This window comes from Zeus faber, assembly GCF_960531495.2.
Source record: "Zeus faber genome assembly, chromosome: 6".
NCBI lineage: Eukaryota > Metazoa > Chordata > Actinopteri > Zeiformes > Zeidae > Zeus > Zeus faber.
This window is the reverse complement of record NC_137201.1, coordinates 33,393,697-33,413,231: the sequence shown is the minus strand read 5'-3', so window position 1 is coordinate 33,413,231 and position 19,535 is coordinate 33,393,697. Positions and strand designations below refer to the sequence as shown.

General features: G+C 41.4%; 2 protein-coding genes across 3 annotated transcripts; one reads left to right on the top strand and one right to left on the bottom strand.

The window, feature by feature from the left end:
* Positions 1 to 35: 35 nt before the first annotated feature.
* lrrc61 (leucine rich repeat containing 61) lies at positions 36 to 5,307 on the bottom strand. 2 transcript variants are annotated; one of them, XM_080002210.1, is made up of 9 exons: positions 5,156 to 5,307; positions 3,888 to 3,983; positions 3,623 to 3,769; positions 3,372 to 3,432; positions 3,205 to 3,290; positions 3,048 to 3,113; positions 2,892 to 2,960; positions 2,357 to 2,482; positions 36 to 1,121 (listed from the first exon to the last, which is right to left on the bottom strand). In XM_080002210.1, exons 1-9 carry the CDS (start codon positions 5,181 to 5,183, stop codon positions 1,015 to 1,017), a joined length of 786 nt encoding a protein of 261 aa, XP_079858336.1. In that variant the 5' UTR covers positions 5,184 to 5,307; the 3' UTR covers positions 36 to 1,014. The 2 variants fall into 2 exon arrangements, with proteins under 2 accessions (XP_079858336.1, XP_079858337.1); XM_080002211.1 differs by having other exon boundaries at positions 3,894 to 3,983.
* A 1,659-nt stretch (positions 5,308 to 6,966) lies between these two features.
* Positions 6,967 to 12,441, top strand: cib2 (calcium and integrin binding family member 2; the record flags this gene model as incomplete). Its single annotated transcript, XM_080002962.1, has 6 exons — positions 6,967 to 7,223; positions 8,765 to 8,799; positions 10,102 to 10,213; positions 11,802 to 11,949; positions 12,058 to 12,253; positions 12,408 to 12,441. The coding sequence occupies exons 1-6, from the start codon at positions 7,173 to 7,175 to the stop codon at positions 12,439 to 12,441; spliced, it is 576 nt and encodes a 191-aa protein (XP_079859088.1). The 5' UTR covers positions 6,967 to 7,172.
* Between the last annotated feature and the right edge of the window lie 7,094 nt (positions 12,442 to 19,535).

The following is a 19,535-nucleotide window of genomic DNA, read 5'->3' as shown; positions in this document are numbered from 1 at the left end:
AAACGAATAAAGCCGGTTGAAAGATTTTGCTCCATAAACACATTTTTTATTTAAGCCTCAATACAGAGCAACTGTTCTGTAAGTCAGGATATTAATACATTGGTTAAAATCTTCCTCCATCGTACTGTACTCTACAGTGCAGTAACTGGGGGCCACACAATACAAGCAACTGTGTTCAAGCAGCCGAAAGCTTCTGTTTCACTACTTTGTGGAGTTTGTCCGCAGGTTCATTCAATATTAAAGAGGTTGAAAACTCCACATTGTACTAACTTAGAGAAACATCAGGCGGAGCTACTGAATTAAATTGCACGACAGGCTAAAAACCAGTCACCCAGTCACTCCTGGGAGCGTTACATTACAGCGGTCGGGTGATAAAATGCATAGCTTCATAGAAAACACATCAAACTCAGGAAGAAAGCAGCAAAGGCAAAGTACGAGTTACATGGTTTGCACTATGATGGAAAAACTTGGAAAAAACATTTGTTTCCCTTCACTTGAGGTGAATACATTTGTAAGTTAATCTGTACTTCGCACATGATGTACAACTTAAAATACATGACATCTTTATAAGCCAGGTCTGATGATGCAGGTCCGTACAATACGATTCATGGTATAAAACAAGTAGAAACGGTTTCAACGAAACGTCGGCCAAACGTCACACAAAAGTCTGGTTTCCACAGCGAGCGCACGTTTCAAAGCAGCGGAGCAAAATGGAACGTTTTCAAATGACGAGAAACCTGCGACGCGTTCGAGCAGCTCAGCACGTACGCTCTGCCAGGAAGTAAACAGCGTTTTACTGAAGCCTGAGGGTTATGAGCCTGGTTAAAAACATCTCATCACCTCTCAAACCGGATGCATAGGACGGAGGAGAGATCCGGTCAAACGCCTCACGATGCAGTGTCAAGTATTGGGGTTCTGGCAATGACGGTGATCAAGCATTTGGACGTAGCGTCGTAGTAAAAAAAACAAAAAACAAACTACAGTACATGGAGCGTCACACATCTCCCCGTCCTCTCAGACGGCGTACTGCTTCGGCTGCTTCTTCAGGCTCATGGAGCGCTCTGTTTGGGAAATCATGTGCGTCGCTCTGTTGTTCAGCAGTCTGCACTCGTGAAGAACATCTGTGAGGAGGGAGAAGATGCCAGAGAGAAATGAAAGAATTTTTAGGATTTTGCAAGGTGGAGGAAACATGTGTTGAGGCTTTCAGAAATTGAAATCAGGGATCAACCGACAGCACTTTGTTTCTACCGTCATTGATCCAGGATCCCAAACTTGAGTTATCAGTTGTTAGCTAGTTTCACTAACTACTCTAATTGAGTTAGTCTAATTAAACAGTTAGTTTGGACAAAATGGACGACAATTCATTTGCATTAATTAAGACCTTCTCTCATGCTTCCATTGTACCAGATTTCAGTACTGGGGATGTTCTCTGATTTTAGAGCCGTGTCTAAAATAATAATTATAATAAATATAGCTGCAGCCAGCAATACATGAGGTCCAGTTTATTCTTTTTAGGTACATATTACAGCTTTTTGGTTTTCGTGAAATGCATCACAAGTTACAACATGGACTTCTGTCTGCATGTTTCTCTTCTGCCATTTAGTTGAAATATTCCCAAAGAACGGTGTTTTAAGACTTATGATCGTTCCCAATTTAAGTGGTGACTTTTTTCCCCCCTGAATTACATTTCAATAAGTCACATTTCCATGAAATACAAATAACGTTGTGGTATTTCTGAGTATTTACCATATCGCGGCTTCTAATTTTCCGACGCCTCGCTGGAACATGAACGCATCACTCACTTGGTGATGAGTTTTTGTGGATGACCTTATTTTGTATTTTTCATGAATTCGGCAGAGTAACGGGGACCATGGAGAAAAAATATCAATACAACAGATCCGCAGACATCTACCAGGTAAGAAAGTACATCAACACACACTATCTCAACCACGACAGAGTGACCCCGGACACCACTCAAATGGCCGTTCTGAGCCATAATCTGCACATTCATAGTAAATGGTCTGATGAGGTCATAAAGCATCTTACGCTAATTCTCATCTGGTTCTATTTGTTTTCGAACGTTGGCGAGTCGGTGACGCGCGACCGTCCGGCTACTTTGGTCAAATTTCGTCAGTTTTTCACTATTTTCTGCTCCGTATGTGGATCGATTTGGATGAAAGTTGAACCACGAGATGTTTGCCACGTCCCGGTTCTAACGAGACGTGACCCGTGTTCACAGCTTCGGCTGTTGTTCTGTTCCAGATAGTTTTAGCCCGAAAGATTACGAGGAAAATGATCAAACGACAACAATAATTATAATTATCATAGTGGAAAAAAGAAAAACAGGGCCTTGTACCATTGAACTGCTTGTAGGCTTCATCTATAATCGCGTTGTTTGACCTCTTGATGTCCCAATAATTGTCCTCCACCCACGGTTTGCAGTCGGGATGTTCGGACAGTTGTCCGTTCTTGTATAAACCGGCTGAACAGGAGCAGGAAGAAAATAAAATCAGACGACAGCAAAACAATGTTCCATGAACAGAAGAAAAAAACAAAAACAAAGAAAAAAAAAAAAAAAGCAACGGCAACATTGCAGTTAATGTCCGTGAGGAATTGGGAGATTCTGCGTGAAGGGGCTGAATTTTTCGGTCAAAATGAGCTTGTAATTATGGAAAAAAACAACTGGATGAATAATCATTTGGAAGGATAAAAATCTTTGTTTTGTTTTTCTCGACATGAAAAATGAAATTGCTCAATTTGTTCAATAATTTATCAAATGAATGCAAATACATAAATAGGAATTTTTCAGTTTTATTTATTTCAGTTAAATTTCTCTCCTTCGGGCTGGTGTGCGAATAGAGAATGACTTGAGGAGCAGCTGAACCGCAAACCTTTGATGGTGTCGTCAATGTCTTTGCATAACTGGTACAGGTCACTTCCACGCCCGACCACTCGTTCCCCTAAAATTGAAACAAAACCGTTTAAAACAAAACAGAACAAAAGCGTCTCCCGTCCAGATCTCTTAAACACACTCTGGAGCGTCTTACCGTCCAGGATCTTGATGTGAGGAAACATCTCCAGAAGAATATTTCTATACAAGCCGTTCCTGCAAACTGAACCAACAGAAAGGAAAGTGTCACGATGGGGAACTGAAAAAAACACACATTTTCTGCTTCACCAGACATTTATTTCTTTAAATCTGACCTGGATTGGTGTAATTATAAGTGTTATCTTTTAGTCGGATGTTCTCCAGCTTCCTTAAAGACTGAAGGCAGTGGAGGTTCTCAAGACTTTGAAAGACAGAACAGGAAGACGGCATTAAAAACACATTTTATAGAGTAAAATCTCTTTGATTAAATATTCACTCATACCTGGATATGATGTTCCCAGCCACGTTTAAACTCTGTAAACTGTCACAGCCGGAGAGCGGTTCTGGAACCAGTCAAAGACAAAAATAACAACATTTAGAGAGAGAAGAGAGAAAGAGTGAAATTATACAGGAGGAAAATCCATCACGGTGGAATGACAAGATGATATGATGATACAGAAGACGCAGCTCAAAGCGCCTCACAGACAGTCAAATCAAACACAGTTAAAAACTAATTTCAACGGCGATTCTCACCTAAACTGGAAATCCTGTTGGCGGACACGTTGAGGGCGACGAGGAGCCGCAGGGACGACAGAGGAGCCAGGCTGAGGATTTTATTTCCAGAGAGGTCGAGCCGCTCCAGGCTGCTGCACTCCCCGATGCAGCCCAGGTCGTGTATCCCTGGGAACCAGACGCGCACGTTAACGACGCGGCCGCCGCGGAACGCCTTTATTTTGTTTTGGTTTTGTTTTGTTTATGTTTTGCTGTTTTGGAAATCCGAAGAGCGACCTGCGCTCACCCAGACCTCGCAGCTTGAGAAACAAAATCGACTCCAAATCGAACTCCCCCGTTCGGGACTTGAGCAGCGCGGCGGTGACTCTCTCACAGTCGGCGTCTGGAAGGAGGAGGAGGAGGAGGAGGAGGAGGAGGAGGAGGAGGAGGGGGAGGAGGAGCGGGAGGGTTTTGGGGGAGACGCCTTGAGGGAAGGGGAACGAGAGCCCGTCCGTTCCTCCTGTCCCACGCGGCGCCCCGCCTCGTTACACACACACACACGCACGCACGCACGCACGCACGCACACACACACACACACACAGACACACACGCACACAGACACACACACACACACACACACACACACACAGAAACACACGCACACACAGAAACACACGCACACACACTATAAATAGCGACGCACAAATTCACACAAGCCACTCGTTGGCGCTGGCGGGCGGAGGGAAGGGCTGTTCCCTGCCGCGAACGGGGGTCGGGAAGGGGCGGAGCGCGCCGAGCCGAGGGGACGACGCCGCCGCCTCCGGCTCCAGAGCTCCCCGCCTCCCCGCGCAGCTCCGCCTGAAAAAGCAACAACTAAACACCGCAGCGCCAGGACGCGTCGACCTCACGGGAGGGGGCGGGTTTGAAAATGCCGTCAGTGTGACACGGCCAACGCGTCTCGCACCTTGCGCCGGGATCTCAAGTCGAGGGTTCTGTCGTCACCCTGGCGATTTGGGCATCTTCACCAAGCAGGACTGTTACTAACTTAAAATCCTGCTGATGGGTGGAGGAAACACCACACAAAACATGCGTTCAAGTCCTGTGGAAATGATAGTGTTGAACGCCCATATCAGCGTCTCATTTCTGTTGCAGTCCGTCCACTTTATACAATGTTATGATTTGATTTTAAAGCACCTTAACACCCTCCTCAATCCCAAATAGTTGCTCTTACAGCTACAGACCGAACTCCCGTTTCATAGTAGAACGCAGCGCTTGTGAGGCGAGGCTACCAGGGCCGCTCGTATTTTCCCAGCTCTCCGATAAGACTAGAACGCACCGTAACGGGTCTCGCTCTGCGGGGAGCGGCTGGCGCTAGCTGGTGCTAACGGCTAGCTGCCGTCAAACAAGACCAACAGCGACGGACAGATCACTGAATAAAATGCGGAAGGTTGTTTGTCTTGGCTCCTTTGCTGCGGAGCTCCATGAGCTCATGCTAATGCTAATGCTAGCCGGAGCCGTGTGTTGCCGGCTAGCTGTTAGCCTAGCTGAGCAACAAGCGCTCCGCCCCGACTCACCGTGGTCTCTGTCTCGTTTAGAATCCATCTTTTTAACACGAAGCTTCTATAATTCAAGTCACATTCGGTACTTTTCACTGTTTTTATGTTGCGTGTTTGATTTTTGGTGAAAAGAAGCTAAATGTCAGTTGGGCGCGTGCACGGAGCGCTGACCGCAGCGCGTGCAACAGCGCAGACGCAGCGCGCGGTGGAAAAACAGTTCAACATGAATTATTATTTTATTATTATATTATATTATTATTATTATATTATTATTATTATTATTATTATTATTATTATTATTATATTATTATATTATTATTATTATATTACATTATTATTATTATATTATTATTATATTATTGTTATATTATTATATTATTATATTATTATTATATTATTATTATTATTATTATATTACATTATTATTATTATATTATTATTATATTATTGTTATATTATTATATTATTATATTATTATTATATTATTATTATTATTATTATATTACATTATTATTATTATTATTATTATTATTATTATTATTATATTATTATTATATTATTATTATTATTATATTATATTATTATTATTATTATTATTATTATTATTATTATATTATTATTATTATATTATTATATTATTATTATTATATTATTATTATTATTATTATTATATTATTATTATTATATTATTATATTATTATATTATTATTATTATTATTATATTATTATTATTATATTATTATTATTATATTATTATTGTTATTACTATTATTATTATATTATTATTATTATTATATTATTATAATATTATTATTATATTATTATTATTTTTATTATTATTATTATTATTATTATATTATTATATTATTATTATTATTATATTATTATAATATTATTATTATATTATTATTATTTTTATTATTATTATTATTATTATTATTATATTATTATAATTATTATTATTATTTAATTATTATTATTATTATTATTATATTATTATAATAATTATTATTATTTTATTATTATTATTTTATTATTATCATTATTATTTTATTATTTGTATTATTTTTATTATTATTATTATTTATTTATTATTATTGTTATTTATTATTATTGTTATTTAATTACTATTATTACTATTATTTTATTATTATTTAATTGTATTATTATTATTATTAGTATTATTATTTTAATATTTAAACTAAAATGTGATTAAATACATCTCAGACCAGAATTCTGCCCCAAATAACCATAAATTATCCTGAATGCCTTGATTAATGGCAACCTGACCAAGTCCTTATTAATAACATGTTATTATATTAAAACTCAAGACATGTTATAAGATCATTATTCATTCCCAACACGTTTTTCAATGACGTTTAATGACGTGTTTTAAGTTTTTTAAGATATTTTACTATGATTTCCTAATGAGGGAAATTACACATTTAAATCCTGTACAGTAAAACGATGCAGCCATAATATATATTATACATATTATATCTAGACAAATAGTGGAAAATAATGAAGCTAAAAGAGAAAAGAGGTTTTTCAAGATGTTTCAATTTAGAACATTCTGCACATCCTGTACTCTGTAACTGAAGAATAACCCCTGAATACATAATAATAATAATAATAATAATAATAATAATAATAAATACATATATAATAATAATAGTAAATATAATACTAATAATAAGAATAATTACAATGATAAGAATAATACCGATGATAATAATCATAAATGATAATGTGGTATAAAGCAGCTTGCGGGAGTCTCTCAAGAGCAGTGCAGCATCCCTTGCCTCCACCAGACTCCACCTCCACCTCTCTGATGCTGCCACTTCTCCAGTTCCTCCATGTGTGAAGCTGAGCTCATGGTGGAGCTTCCTCCCCAGGACACCCATGACCTGAGCATCTGCCTGGACTTTCTCTTCCCAGGCTCCTCCACTTCCCTGCACTAAATGCCTGCACCGGAGAACAGGCTTCAGACTTTCCATCCGATGGTTTTGTACGAGAGCAGCATCACTCGATTAGGATGGGGAATAAACAGACGATTTTTACAGACGAACAGCTTGATGCATACCAGGTAACAATTCATCTTTTTTTTAAACTATGGTTTAATTTCTCAGCGCTGCTTTACCAATGCTATGATGTTATTGAGGTTGCCATGGTTAGTTTTCTATTATTTATCTTTTTCAAATGCTGTAGTTGGATGTGTTGTGGAGTAAACAAATTGATGGTTGAACGTCTTTGACTGTTGTTGCACTATTACACGCAGTCACTATCGATTCATAATAAAAAATAACCTTTATTTGTACAGCACCCTTCATACACAACAGGCAACTGAAAGTGCTTTACATTAATAGAAGGACGTCAAATAGTTAAAAAGAAATAAAAAGGCAAACAAGCTACACGCATTTAATAAAAATAGGTAAGAATTATACTCATTTTGAGATTTGGGTCATAATCTTTCTGATCAATTAGATTTTTTTGCAGACGCTTTTGATTTCACCAGTTTTTCTCAAACTTTTTCACATCATCCATAATAGTCCACCGAACCCATTCGATCAGAATTAATCTGTGCGATCCAATCTGAGATCAGTATTTTTATTGTTAGATCGGATTTAGTGTCGCTACTCTAGTTAGGGAGATAACAGTGAAACGTGTGAACGTCTTGGAAATGAAATAACTGTGTTCGTTTAAACTGTTAATCATTTTGCCGGGGACCCGCTGGAACCTTTGGAAGGACCCCCTGGCGGGTCCCAGGACCGCACGTTGAGGGCCCCTGCTCCGGCTGATCCATGGCCTCCGTCTCTGTATGAACCGGCCCCCGTGTCGTTACCTCCTACGAGTCTTGACCATAAAACATCGTCTTCTCCTTCATCAGCAGCTTTTGCGTGCGCTCAGGCGTGACTTAATAATTGATGCCAAACCAGCGACAGGAAGCCTTGAAACTGGAGCCCGAGGAGACAGTTCAGCCTCAGGAGCTTCTCTGGTTACTGCTTCGTTCAACGGGGCTCTTAAGACGCAGCTCCGTGTAACGAGCTTTAATTTGGACTTCATTTACCCCTCAGGGGTGAATTAAACACCTGCATGCTTATCTTTATTCCTAAAAAAACAGATATTTGAAGTTTGATGGGATTCAACACTAGAGAAGACACCTGAGTGATGGCAGGAGCATGTGGGGTGGAAGGAAGGAAGTCAAGTTAATTGAGTGATTATTAGAAACGTACCTGTGCATTTAAAGCCAGACACGGTGGTTGGAGCAGATCAATGTCACACTTTGATCAGAAAGAGTATTCCAAGACAAGAGTCTGGATTTAGGATTGCGTAGTAATGCCACAGCACCACGCAGCCTCCATCATGGACCGGTCCGACATAGTTAAGTGTGCAAGTACTGGATATTATTTAACCTCTTTCTCGCAAAACACTGACTCTTGTATCTTTGCTTTTCATCTAGAATTTCAGATAAATCCGTTTCATGCTCGACTGTAAAGTTGGTGTTAGTGTTGTGTGCTGTCAGTGGAAATGATTTTCATACAGTTACAAAGCACTAACGACTGTGTCCTTGTAAGAAGTTGTAATATCAAGTTTATTCTTTGCTTGTTTTCTTTCCTCTCGTCACAGGACTGCACGTTTTTCACACGCAAAGAAATTCTTCGGTGAGTGGATTTTTCTTCATTCCCACCCAAACGGAGTAGAAGCAGAACAGCAGGTTGAACTATGCAGTCATCACAGTCATTACTACTACTATGCAGTCATCACTGTCATTAATACTACTAAGCAGTCATCACAGTCATTACTACTACTATGCAGTCATCACTGTCATTACTACTACTATGCAGTCATCACTGTCATTACTACTACTATGCAGTCATTGAAGCCACATGAAGGAGCGACTCCATCACTCTGTGGTTCTTGAATGTTGTTGAATGTTCTAGAAAGTTGTTGAAGGTTCTTGAAGATTCTTGAAGGTTCTTGAAGTTTCTTGAAGGTTCTTAAAGATTTTATATTGTTCTTGAATGTTCTTGAATGAGCTTGAAGGTTCTTGAAGCTTTTATACTGTTCTTGAATGAGCTCGAAGGTACTGTTGTGTTCTAGAAGTTTGTTGAAGGTTCTTGGAGATTCTAGGAAGTTCTTGAAGGTTCTTGAACGTTCTAGAAAGTTTTTGGAGGTTCTGGAATGTTCTTAAGATTTTTGAATGTTCTTGAATGTTCTTGAAGATTCTTGGAGGTTCTTGAAGGTTCTTGAAGGTTCTTGAAGCTTCTTGAAGCTTCTTGAAGCTTCTTGAAGGTTCTACAGGGGTTAATTCACCTGAACCCGTTCTGACCATCGGACTTGGTGTTGTTTTCACCGGGTGCAGCTCATCCGTCTCGTGTTTCCTCTGACAAACGCTGACATTTGGGTTTGACGTCTGGAGGCATCACCTCCTCCCGCCGCGTCCTCCTCAAATCCACATCAATAAAACACATTTCTCACTTTCCTCTTTAATTGGATGGACGCCTCGGCGTCGGGTTTCGCGGTGGAAGCGTCAACGCCCCCTGAGGTTGGAAGATTGAATGGCAACTACTTTGAGAAATGAAAAGGCAGATAGCGGAGGATTTGGTGCGGTGCTGGGAGATCAGGTTCCAGGGTCATGTGACGAGGAGGACCATGGTTCTGCATCAGGACCACGTTTGATGGTGATTCAGAGATCATCGTTAAAATGCATCTTAAATGCATCTTCACCAAATTTACATAGATAGATAGATAGATTGATGTGTATATACAGTTTATATACTGTATGTATACAGTACTATATATACAGTATATACATTGTATATGTACACCATATACTGTATATATAATGCATACAGTATATGCACTGTATATATACAGTATACTGTGTATACTGTATATACAGTATATACACTGTATATATCCACTGTATTCATACAGTATATAACCCAGCGTGTGTTTCCCAGGCTGCATGGCAGGTACCATGAGCTGGCTCCTCACCTCGTTCCCATGGATTACACCAAGGAGCCCGAGTGCAAAGTGCCCTTAGCGCTGATCGTCAACATGCCGGAGCTGAAGGTACCAGCAGAACCTGCGTGTCCTTACAGTGTGGATCAGCACCGAGCCCACGTGTCTTGACGCATCTTCAGCATCAGAAGTCTGCTGTTCCCTTTTAAAAAACACAGATCTCACGGAAAAGAAACCCTAAAAAATAAGCTGTGGATTTTGTTAGTGAGATACTGTAGTTGAAGACATTTTTTGTTCAATTTAACAGAGTAACCTTATACCCACAATTCAAAAAACAAAAAAGCAAAAAGCCTCTTGTTTATTTCCAAGTTATTTTAGTTTTAGTTCAAAGTTATTCCAAGATATATTATTTTAAGTGTTTTATTTTTGACGGGACTGAACACTGAATGTTTCATTTTAGCATCCCAATCTCTCTCTGAGGTGTTAAAATAATAATAATAATAATAATAATAATAATAATAATAATAATAATAATAATTACTGTTTCCAGGAAATGATTCATAATGTGTTGAAAATTACTTTTACTCAATTCTAGTAAAAATTAAAAATTAATATTTAGTAAAAAAATGTTTTTCTCATTTACTTTGAAAGCCATTCCTTGGTTTTATGTGTGTTCTGTGCTCATTATGGGATGTGCTGGGTCAGCTGATCGCAGGATATTAAAGACGCAGGGTTATCGACCATCCAGCCGGTTTCTAGAAACACTGAGCTCAGCAGAACGTGCGGTTTATATGAAGAGACTGCGATTCATTCACAGGGTTTTTCATCCGTCTCTTAAATAAGATAAATCTAAAATCTGTTGAAGCAGTTATGCAAGGTTCAAGGAAGAGGTCACCATGGTTGAGTGTTACCTTAACCATGTGTGTGACGAAAATATGGTGTAAGCTCTAAATAGTGGAAATATAAAAATATATTGGTTTCACAAATGAGAGAAAATTAAGGCATTTTATTATTTATTTAATATAAATTATAATGTTAAATTATTATAATATAAATGTAATTAATTATTATACTTATAATATTATTGTAATTCTATTAATTATCAAATACATTTGAATAATATTAGTGTCATTATTGCGGAAAAATCTTTTCAATCAAAATGTTTCTAGTACAAAAATATGTCTGTATTGGTGACCTTGTTTTTCACTATTCATCACGTTTGATTTAAAGGAGCACTGTGGAAGATTTATTTTATTATTATTATTTTTTTTTCCTCTGTGTAAAATTTCCTGAATCTCCCCCAGGAATAATGAATCTCATTCTCTAGTGTTAACACGCTGAGTAAAGAACTTACAAGAAATTACAATTGAGATATCAATGTGCCACCCCTGCAGTGGGTGATTCTAACCTCTATCAAACAGCTCAGGAGAAACGTAGAACTTATTATTTCTAACGATTCATTTAAATGATCATTTTGTTTTGTCAGTTATCATTTCACCTCTTGCATTTCAGTCTCTTGGTTAAAATGGAAAATAACTGTAACACACCATTCATTCAGCTAAACACGGCCCCAGGGGGACTCCCGCAGTGCTCTTTTAAAGCTGTTAATGCACCTTGATGTGTCCTCTCTGTGTGTCTTCCTGTGTTGATCAGCATTTTGAGACCGTGTTCCAACCTCTGAACGTTCCCCCCTGTGCAGGAAAACCCCTTTCGGAACAGGATAGTAGAGTCCTTCTCAGAGGACGGACTGGGGAATCTCAGCTTCAATGACTTTGTGGATATGTTTTCTGTTCTCAGTGAAATGGCCCCGAGAGAACTGAAGGCCATTTACGCCTTCAAAATATACGGTATAACAGCCCCCTCCCCCCACGCCAGACCACGTGCAAAGCGCTTTACACCGTGTCCTTCCGTCACGACATCCCCCCTGACTGGCTCTGCTTCTGTGCCGCGGGCAGATTTCAACGTGGATAACTTCCTGTGCAAGGAGGACCTGGAGAAGACGCTGAACAAGCTGACGAAGGAGGAGCTGACCCCCGAGGAGGTGGAGCTGGTCTGCGAGAAGGCCATCGAGGAGGCCGACCTGGACGGGGACAACAAGCTCTCCTACGCCGACTTCGAGAACATGATCACGAGGGCTCCTGACTTTTTAAGGTATTATGTCTTTAAGGTCTAATGCCTTTACCCTTAATACCTTTATGCCAGTAGTAGCTTAAAGGATAAGTTTGATATTTTTCCTTATTAAAATGTTCATTGCACCACCTCACTGAAGGCTTTACTGTTGAGAAACTGCGTCTCTGTGTCCCAGTCAAACCAACGACGCTGCTTCAGTGTCCTTCTAACAAAACCTTGAATGTCGTTGTTTCAGCGCCTCTCTCTCACCGTGTGTTTATTCTTTTATTTTCTTTCCTTCCAGCACCTTCCACATACGAATCTGAGAGCGTTTCAGTTGAAAACGACTCAAAGCGCAGAAGGTCCTGGACCGACCTCGGCACGGGTCGGATGGAAACTGCTGATCTGGATGGAACCGGACATCCCAGAATGCTGGATTTCTATGAATGACTTTGTTTTGTTGTGGCTCCATGTTTGAATCACCACATCATCTGTATTAGGGCTCGACCTCGATGGGTCACTTGTGGGAAAGGGACGTGTTTTTTATATATATTTGTGGTTCACAGAACAGACTGTGACTTTATTTTCATATTCTCACAGAACATAAGAATATCCAACAAACCATGAAACCTCAATATTCCACCGCGAAAGGGCAAAGCAAGTGAAAGCACAGCATCGCGTTGAGGGCGTACAGATCATTTTGTATTTTGTAAATGAGCGATGGAAACATTTTGTCAAAGCATGCGGTGGTGGTGGTGTTGTTGCCGTGTGTTGATGCTGTCATACCGGGTTTGGGTGTGGTGGAACCGGAACACGGTGACATTCACTTCTTATTGATCTCCAGTCGAAGGAAGGGCTCTGTCGTCTCGTCTCCAATAGTCACTGCCGTGTAAATATTCCTCTTCACACGACGTTATCTAAAAAGGGGTTTTGTCGGAATGCCCCTCAAATACAGGTTTTTCAGTGTTTCATGTGAACTGCTGTCTTTGTCTGAACTTTGAATAAACTCATTAGTTTTACTGCAGATTTGACGATACAGGCCTTGCCAAGCACCGTATCAAATGACCACCAGACACATCGAAAAACCTCAAGTGAGAAATTCTGTGTAAAATGATTCCCCGATCTTCCTAATCTTCACATAAAAGGCGACATCTGTGTTGACGCATACAGTAAAGTAACATCTCATTTATTTGTGTTTTTTGGGAGAGTAAATCCCATGGAAGGGTTCTGGTTATACTGTACACATCAGTTCTATTAAATGAACTGACCCAAAGCATATTTCTGCCGTTCATCCGTGCACCGTAAAATGGGAAATACATCACGTGTTCTTCATGCCAGTCCTATAACGTAATGACCAGGAGGTCGTTAAGCGTGAGCCGCCTCAGCATTAACAGGAATAATCACACCCTGCACACACACCAAGCCATCACCGACCCGGCAGGAGAACGGTTGAAGGTAAAGTGGATATGATGTGATGTCCTGGTGCTTTAGTGCAGGTTTAACCCAGCATCCAAATCACTTTGCACAATTATTTCGTAGACAAAGTGGCATACACCAACGAGAATCACATGCTATTGAAAGGTATGAAAATCACATTGAGCTGTGATTTAGTGCATGGAGGTGCAGAGGCGGAGGCCTTTAGGTTTCGTTAATGTGCAGATAGTTCCTCGTCATGTTAATTCGAGCTGCGCTTATGACGCCGGCGTGAAATAAATCACTGAACATCCGCTGAGCTTCAGATTCCAGTCGGAAGCTTCGGCAGGAATGTGATATGACTTCGCTCCAGCTCCTGGGAGGCAGATCCTCCAAACCCCCTTAATCTGATGGGGTCCAGGATGGAGCCGCCGGGGACGGAATAACAGGTCTGCGGAGGAGAATTTAGGAACAGGTCAATGACGCCTTTACTGGTTTATACTGCGAGAAGCACTGCCACGCCCCGACACAGGACTACACAGGACTACACTGGTCAATTTGACGTGTTTTCTGGTTCATTTTGTTACGTAGGCCTATATGTATTTCTATTTATCACAATATTCAAATTTCTTTATTTTAACATTGGATCTGGAAATACAATAATTTAGCATATCATATCATGAGAATAAGAAGATAACAGATCAATTTAAAAAATGGTATTAAGTTAAACAATACCAAAATTAAATACAAACAAAGTGTAAAAGAAGAAAAGAAAAGAAATAGACACCACAGGTCTGCTGTGGTGGAACTTATCCTTCCATCATTTCCCAGAGTTCCCAGTCTCTTATGGGTGAAAGGGTGACGCCCTGAATGCCAAAACACATTCATTTAACATGCATCATGTTGTAACGCATGGTCACGCAGTCACTGCATGATTAGTTTGTTATCAACTCCCGAGGTTTAGTATACATGGCATATTTATTCATTTCTAGTTTACTTTAGGTTTATGTATATTGCCAAAATTGTCAAATTCTTCTCACTTATTTCCTAGGTCATTTCTTCTTGTTTTCTTGTTACTTTGTAAGTTTAGTTATTATTTATGATTAGATGTATTGTTTATTGCCACATTTACCGTTAATTGTTCGGTTTATTGTATTTATTTTGACATTTTTCCATCCCCTACTTGGGACTCGCTACTGGAGAACTAATTTCATACATAAAGTGACTTTACACAGTGTGGTGTGGGGATGGTGTGGTTTGAGCAGCCACACCTATCCTGGATCTAGGTTGTGAGATCTAATTGTGGCCCAGGATCAGAGTGGCTGTACACCTGTTGCTCATTGGTTGATCTAACGGGCAACAGGTAAAACCCACATCCCCACACTCACTCAGGAGAGGAGCCCTGTCATGACATGTTTCCAACTGTCGAATTTGAAATGTGTTGTGTCGGTGTGTTGATTATAATATGGGTTTTGAGCTTGGTCGTTCATAGTGAAACACACATCGTGCAGCGAAAGAGCAATAAAATACAGAAATGAAAGAAGCACTTTCATGAATCTAGCAGCAGCATTTCCCCTCCCGTGGCTTCCCCGAGGCTTGTGGTTTTTAAAAAGAAATCTTCACTAAATTAAGCAAAGTGCCACCAGGAACAACCGCCAGGCATCTGGCAGAGCTGAGTATTTAGTTGAGTGTTCACTGTGACTATTACCTTAAATAAACATTTACACAGTCGGTGTGATGAGGTCAGGAGCTGGGTTCCTCCAGTCACTTGGTAAATGCTTTATTATGAAGAGGAGACCAAAAAAGGGTGATTTTATTATTAAAATTCTGGATCATAAATACAGCTTATTTACAGTACAGTGTCCTGAAAGAACTCAACTGTTCTCAGTTTTCCTGCATGCCTCCATGTCAGTTCCTATGAAATAAAAGCTCTCCAGAACTTCGTACTGTATACTGTATATTAAATAACAGTGGTGCCATCTTTTATTTTAGTGCGGCAGTCGGTTAAATGTCAACATCATTTCCTCTTGAACTCAGGGAACCATTTCCACCTGTCATTCTGAAAGAGGTGAACAAGTCAGTCATTTACAACAATGAGAAAAATAGAGCTAGAAAAAAGCTTTTTGACAACACCTTTTTTTTTTATGTTTCTCACCTTTATACCAAAAGAGGAGAGAGTGGGTCCGGGGCGGAGCTCCTCCACGGCCTCGTATGTGTGACAGTCGGGTTTGGGTTCTCCCTTGAGCCCGTGCACCGGGATATGCTCATACGTGTGGTCGTCCGGGGAGTCGCCCGCGACGTCAGCACACGTGGAGTCACCGAATAACGTGGAGTCGTCAGCGCAGAGGCCGCAGCTGGACCTCCCTGCCAGGTAGTACACCGGGCTGGGACGCAGGTAGTCCAGGCTGTGGCTGCCGGGCCGAGCCATCGCCCTCTCCGGGGGCGGAGCGTTGCCGGGGGCATGTCGGGGGGACCCGGGGAACCGTCTTGGCGGGGGCGGGTAACTGGCGCTCAGCCTGTATGACGACTCCTGATCCGGGCCGTTGTCCAACAGAGGCAGCGACCGACTCCTGCCTTCAAGCTGCTTGAGCTCAGAGCAAACGATGGAGGATCCGGGGGCGTCGCCACACCCGCCGTGATTCTCCGCTAAAAAGTTCAGATTCTGCGTGTCCGTTCTCGCTGGCTGACCTTCAGCTGACCCCTGATGATGTCTGTGTTGGGCTCCCGTTGTCGCTTTGGTTCTGCACTTCTCCAGCTTGCCGTAGGTTTCCTCAGCGTGGGCAGAGCTCTGGACGCCCGCAGAGTCACGAAGAGGCAGCGGCGGAGCGTCCTGTTTCATCAGGTCAATACAAATCAGTTGTGGGCGTTTGATGCATTTTAGAAGGTGATTGAGATGAAATATCTGTTAAAACTGCTCTTGCCTCTGGTTTGCTGCCGCTCTTTGGAGGCAGAGGAGCCTGTGGTGAAGTTCGGCTGCTCTGCGCTGCTTTGACCCCGACCGGGGGCTTTTCGTTGGGGTTGACCTGGATGTTGTCGTACAGCTCCTCGGTAGAATCCTGGGGAACCAAAGCTCCTGTCACACCAGCACAACGAGGACAGCGACGCAGAACGTGAGCGACTCCGCAGCTGTTCTCACCTGGAAACACGGAGACGTGAGGTACTCTCCAAACGGCTGGATGGGGTTGCACTTGTAGAACTCCAGCAGGTCGCAGAGCGTGTCGTGCAGCTGGACGGCTCCGGAGATGACGAAGCGTCCCGGCTCACTTTGGTTTATCTTGAAGTGCCGACATCGATGGATGCCTCTGTGGGAACGTGGTGCGGCACGTTGAAGCTGCGTTTCCCTGACCGGGCTTTATGGTTTTTTAACGGCTCGTGAGAAGTCCATCAGTACTCACTTGTAGGAGAGGATGAATCCAGTGGCTTTATCACTGAGACGGAGCAGGAAGCAGCCCAGCTCCTTGTCCTGGAGGATCCTCTCAGCTCTCCTGTGGACACACATGCAGGATCCTTAAAGCTTCAATATCACACATCATCTGTTTTGAAAAGCAAACCGTGTGTGTTACAAAGAGCGCAGGTGCCGCAAATCTCCCCTCGGACAATGAATTGGTAAGTGTCATCGCATCTCAGCGAAATGTCAAGGCAGGTGAGTGATCTGAGTGAATGACTTTGCTGGAGAAAGAAAATCTAATTGGATAAAAGCCCCTTTCTGTCACGCTGTCATTTTTCAATAGGCAGGATCAGGTGTTAGTCTGCTGCTTCTATTCTGGGTGAGAGCCTCCATGGAAAGCAGGATGGATGAGAGAGAGCGAGAGAGAGAGAGAGAGAGAGAGAGAAAGAGAGAGAGAGAGAGAGAGAGAGAGAGAGGGGAGGGAGAGAGAGAGAGAGAGAGAGAGAGAGAGAGAGAGAGAGCGAGAGAGAGAGAGAGAGAGAGAGAGAGAGAGAGAGAGAGAGAGAGAGAGACACAGTTCCTTTATTTTCAGTAAGACATGTCACAGCAGCAGAAACCTGGTCACAAAGGAACCAAAAAAAACACCAAAATAGAGAGAGAGAGAGATGGAGAGAGAGAGAGAGAGAGAGAGAGAGAGAGCAGTGTACTGGATGGTTATAGACAAATTACTCCCAAAATTTAAGCACGGCACAATTTTCAGTTTCAAACAATCACAAAGTATACAACAAACAGTACTTTATGTATTAATATATTAGTACGTACACATTTAGTCTCCTCAAAATCCGAACGCAGAACTAAAGTTTAGGATTAATAGTTTCTATTTCCTGTTTATTTTCTGTTCTTTGTTCTTTGATAATGGTTGTCCTGTTTTTGGATTGTCTGTTGTCATCAGGACCGTTCTCACATCTTCTGTGTTTTGTCCATTCATTAGCACCAGTGTATTGGTTTAACAACATATGATGTCAGTTTAAAATACAATTTAAATACACACTGTAATTAATTTAACCTTATAATTAATCCCAAGGGATAAATGCTTCTTATGCTTCCGTCCAACACAAAGTATTTTTGCCATTTTTCCCTTAACTCGACAGTTTATGAACATGCAGCGGCTCCTACTTTCTGGTGATGGGGCCCAGGAACCAGCCGGGGAAGAGGCCGTGGTGCTGGACGAGAGGAGCCTGAGTCTCCAGGAACCACCTGAGGGTCAGACTCCTCCTCGCCCCCTCAACCTGGGACTCAGACGACTGGTTCTGCCGCTCCACCCGCTCCACCCGCTCCATCCGCTCCATCCGCTCCACCCGCTCCGCCCACTCCATCCGCTCCAACCACTCCTGTTGGGACCCAGAGACAGACTAACTCAGAGCGGATCGGGAGAAGCAGCGCTCACTTCCCTGCAGGAGGATGGTCTGGGCTTTCATCTGCCTACGTCTGCTCAATGTGGCCTTTGTTCCAGTTTACTAGTGATACTGCCGAAACTAACTGCAGGTGGTTGGTTGAATAGTTTGGTGCTTGAATATTTAATTCAGTGTCTCAATCTGGAGTCCCAAGAAAAAACTTGAAGCTCTCAGTTTAAACCCAAACCCAAGACCCAGTCAACCCAATTTGACTGCACAATAGAACTATATTCACCCAACAGAACCATCGACTGGAACATGAAGACTATGGATGATATCCAAATATCTACTGTATACTGATTTTATTTTACTATACAAAGAGATGATTTGTTGGAAAGTAACTCTTATTAAAGTACTGCAATTAAGAGCAATTTTGAGGTATTTCCACTTTACTTGAGAAAACTTCGATATCGAATGTACTGTATCTGACACAGCTGCTGTTTCTTTATGCAAAAATATGTTTTTTTTTTCATAAAAGAAAACTGTTAAAAAAACATTTAACTTTATGTTCAAGCCCGTTGACAATAAGAGTGAAACGTAAAACCAACCCAAACTTTATTTTTACCACCAGAGTTTATGACTTTACACTGAAATATAAAACCAAAACATTATTATTTTTACTTTCGATGATTGAGTGCATTTAATCTCAACTCTACATTAATATCTTAACTTCACCTTGAAAACCCGCTGAATCAATGGATACTGGTACTTTGTGGTAAGTGTTATTTTGTCAATTTGTCAAAATGTGAGAAGATGAAAGTTCTTCCTTCCGTTGTGCACTTTACCTTGTGGCGAGCCATCAGACACAGACAGCTGTGGAAGCAGCACATGTTGGGATATGTCCCGTCCATCCCTCGTTCAGATCTGTCTTTTAAGGGCCGGAGCGGCGCTCTGCAGGCCCTGGAAACCCCTGCAGACAGACCGGACGCCAAACATAAAGCACTCACTGCATTTTAAAGTTGTAATAAGGACCCGGAGCCGGGTCAGGTCAGTACGTACCCGCCAGAGAGACGAACAAAGTGTGACTCAAGTCTCGTCTCATTGTCGTGAAGATCAAACCTGTTCTCCG

Bases quoted from the DNA above. Each gene is read 5' to 3' on its own strand.
- lrrc61 (XM_080002210.1), bottom strand. From the start codon at position 5,183: ATGGATTCTAAACGAGACAGAGACCACG. The intron at 3,984-5,155 runs GTGAGTCGGGGC...TCCTCCTTCCAG, and splicing joins TAAACGAGACAGAGACCACG to ACGCCGACTGTGAGAGAGTC. The intron at 3,433-3,622 runs GTGAGAATCGCC...GACTGGTTCCAG, and splicing joins CAACAGGATTTCCAGTTTAG to AACCGCTCTCCGGCTGTGAC.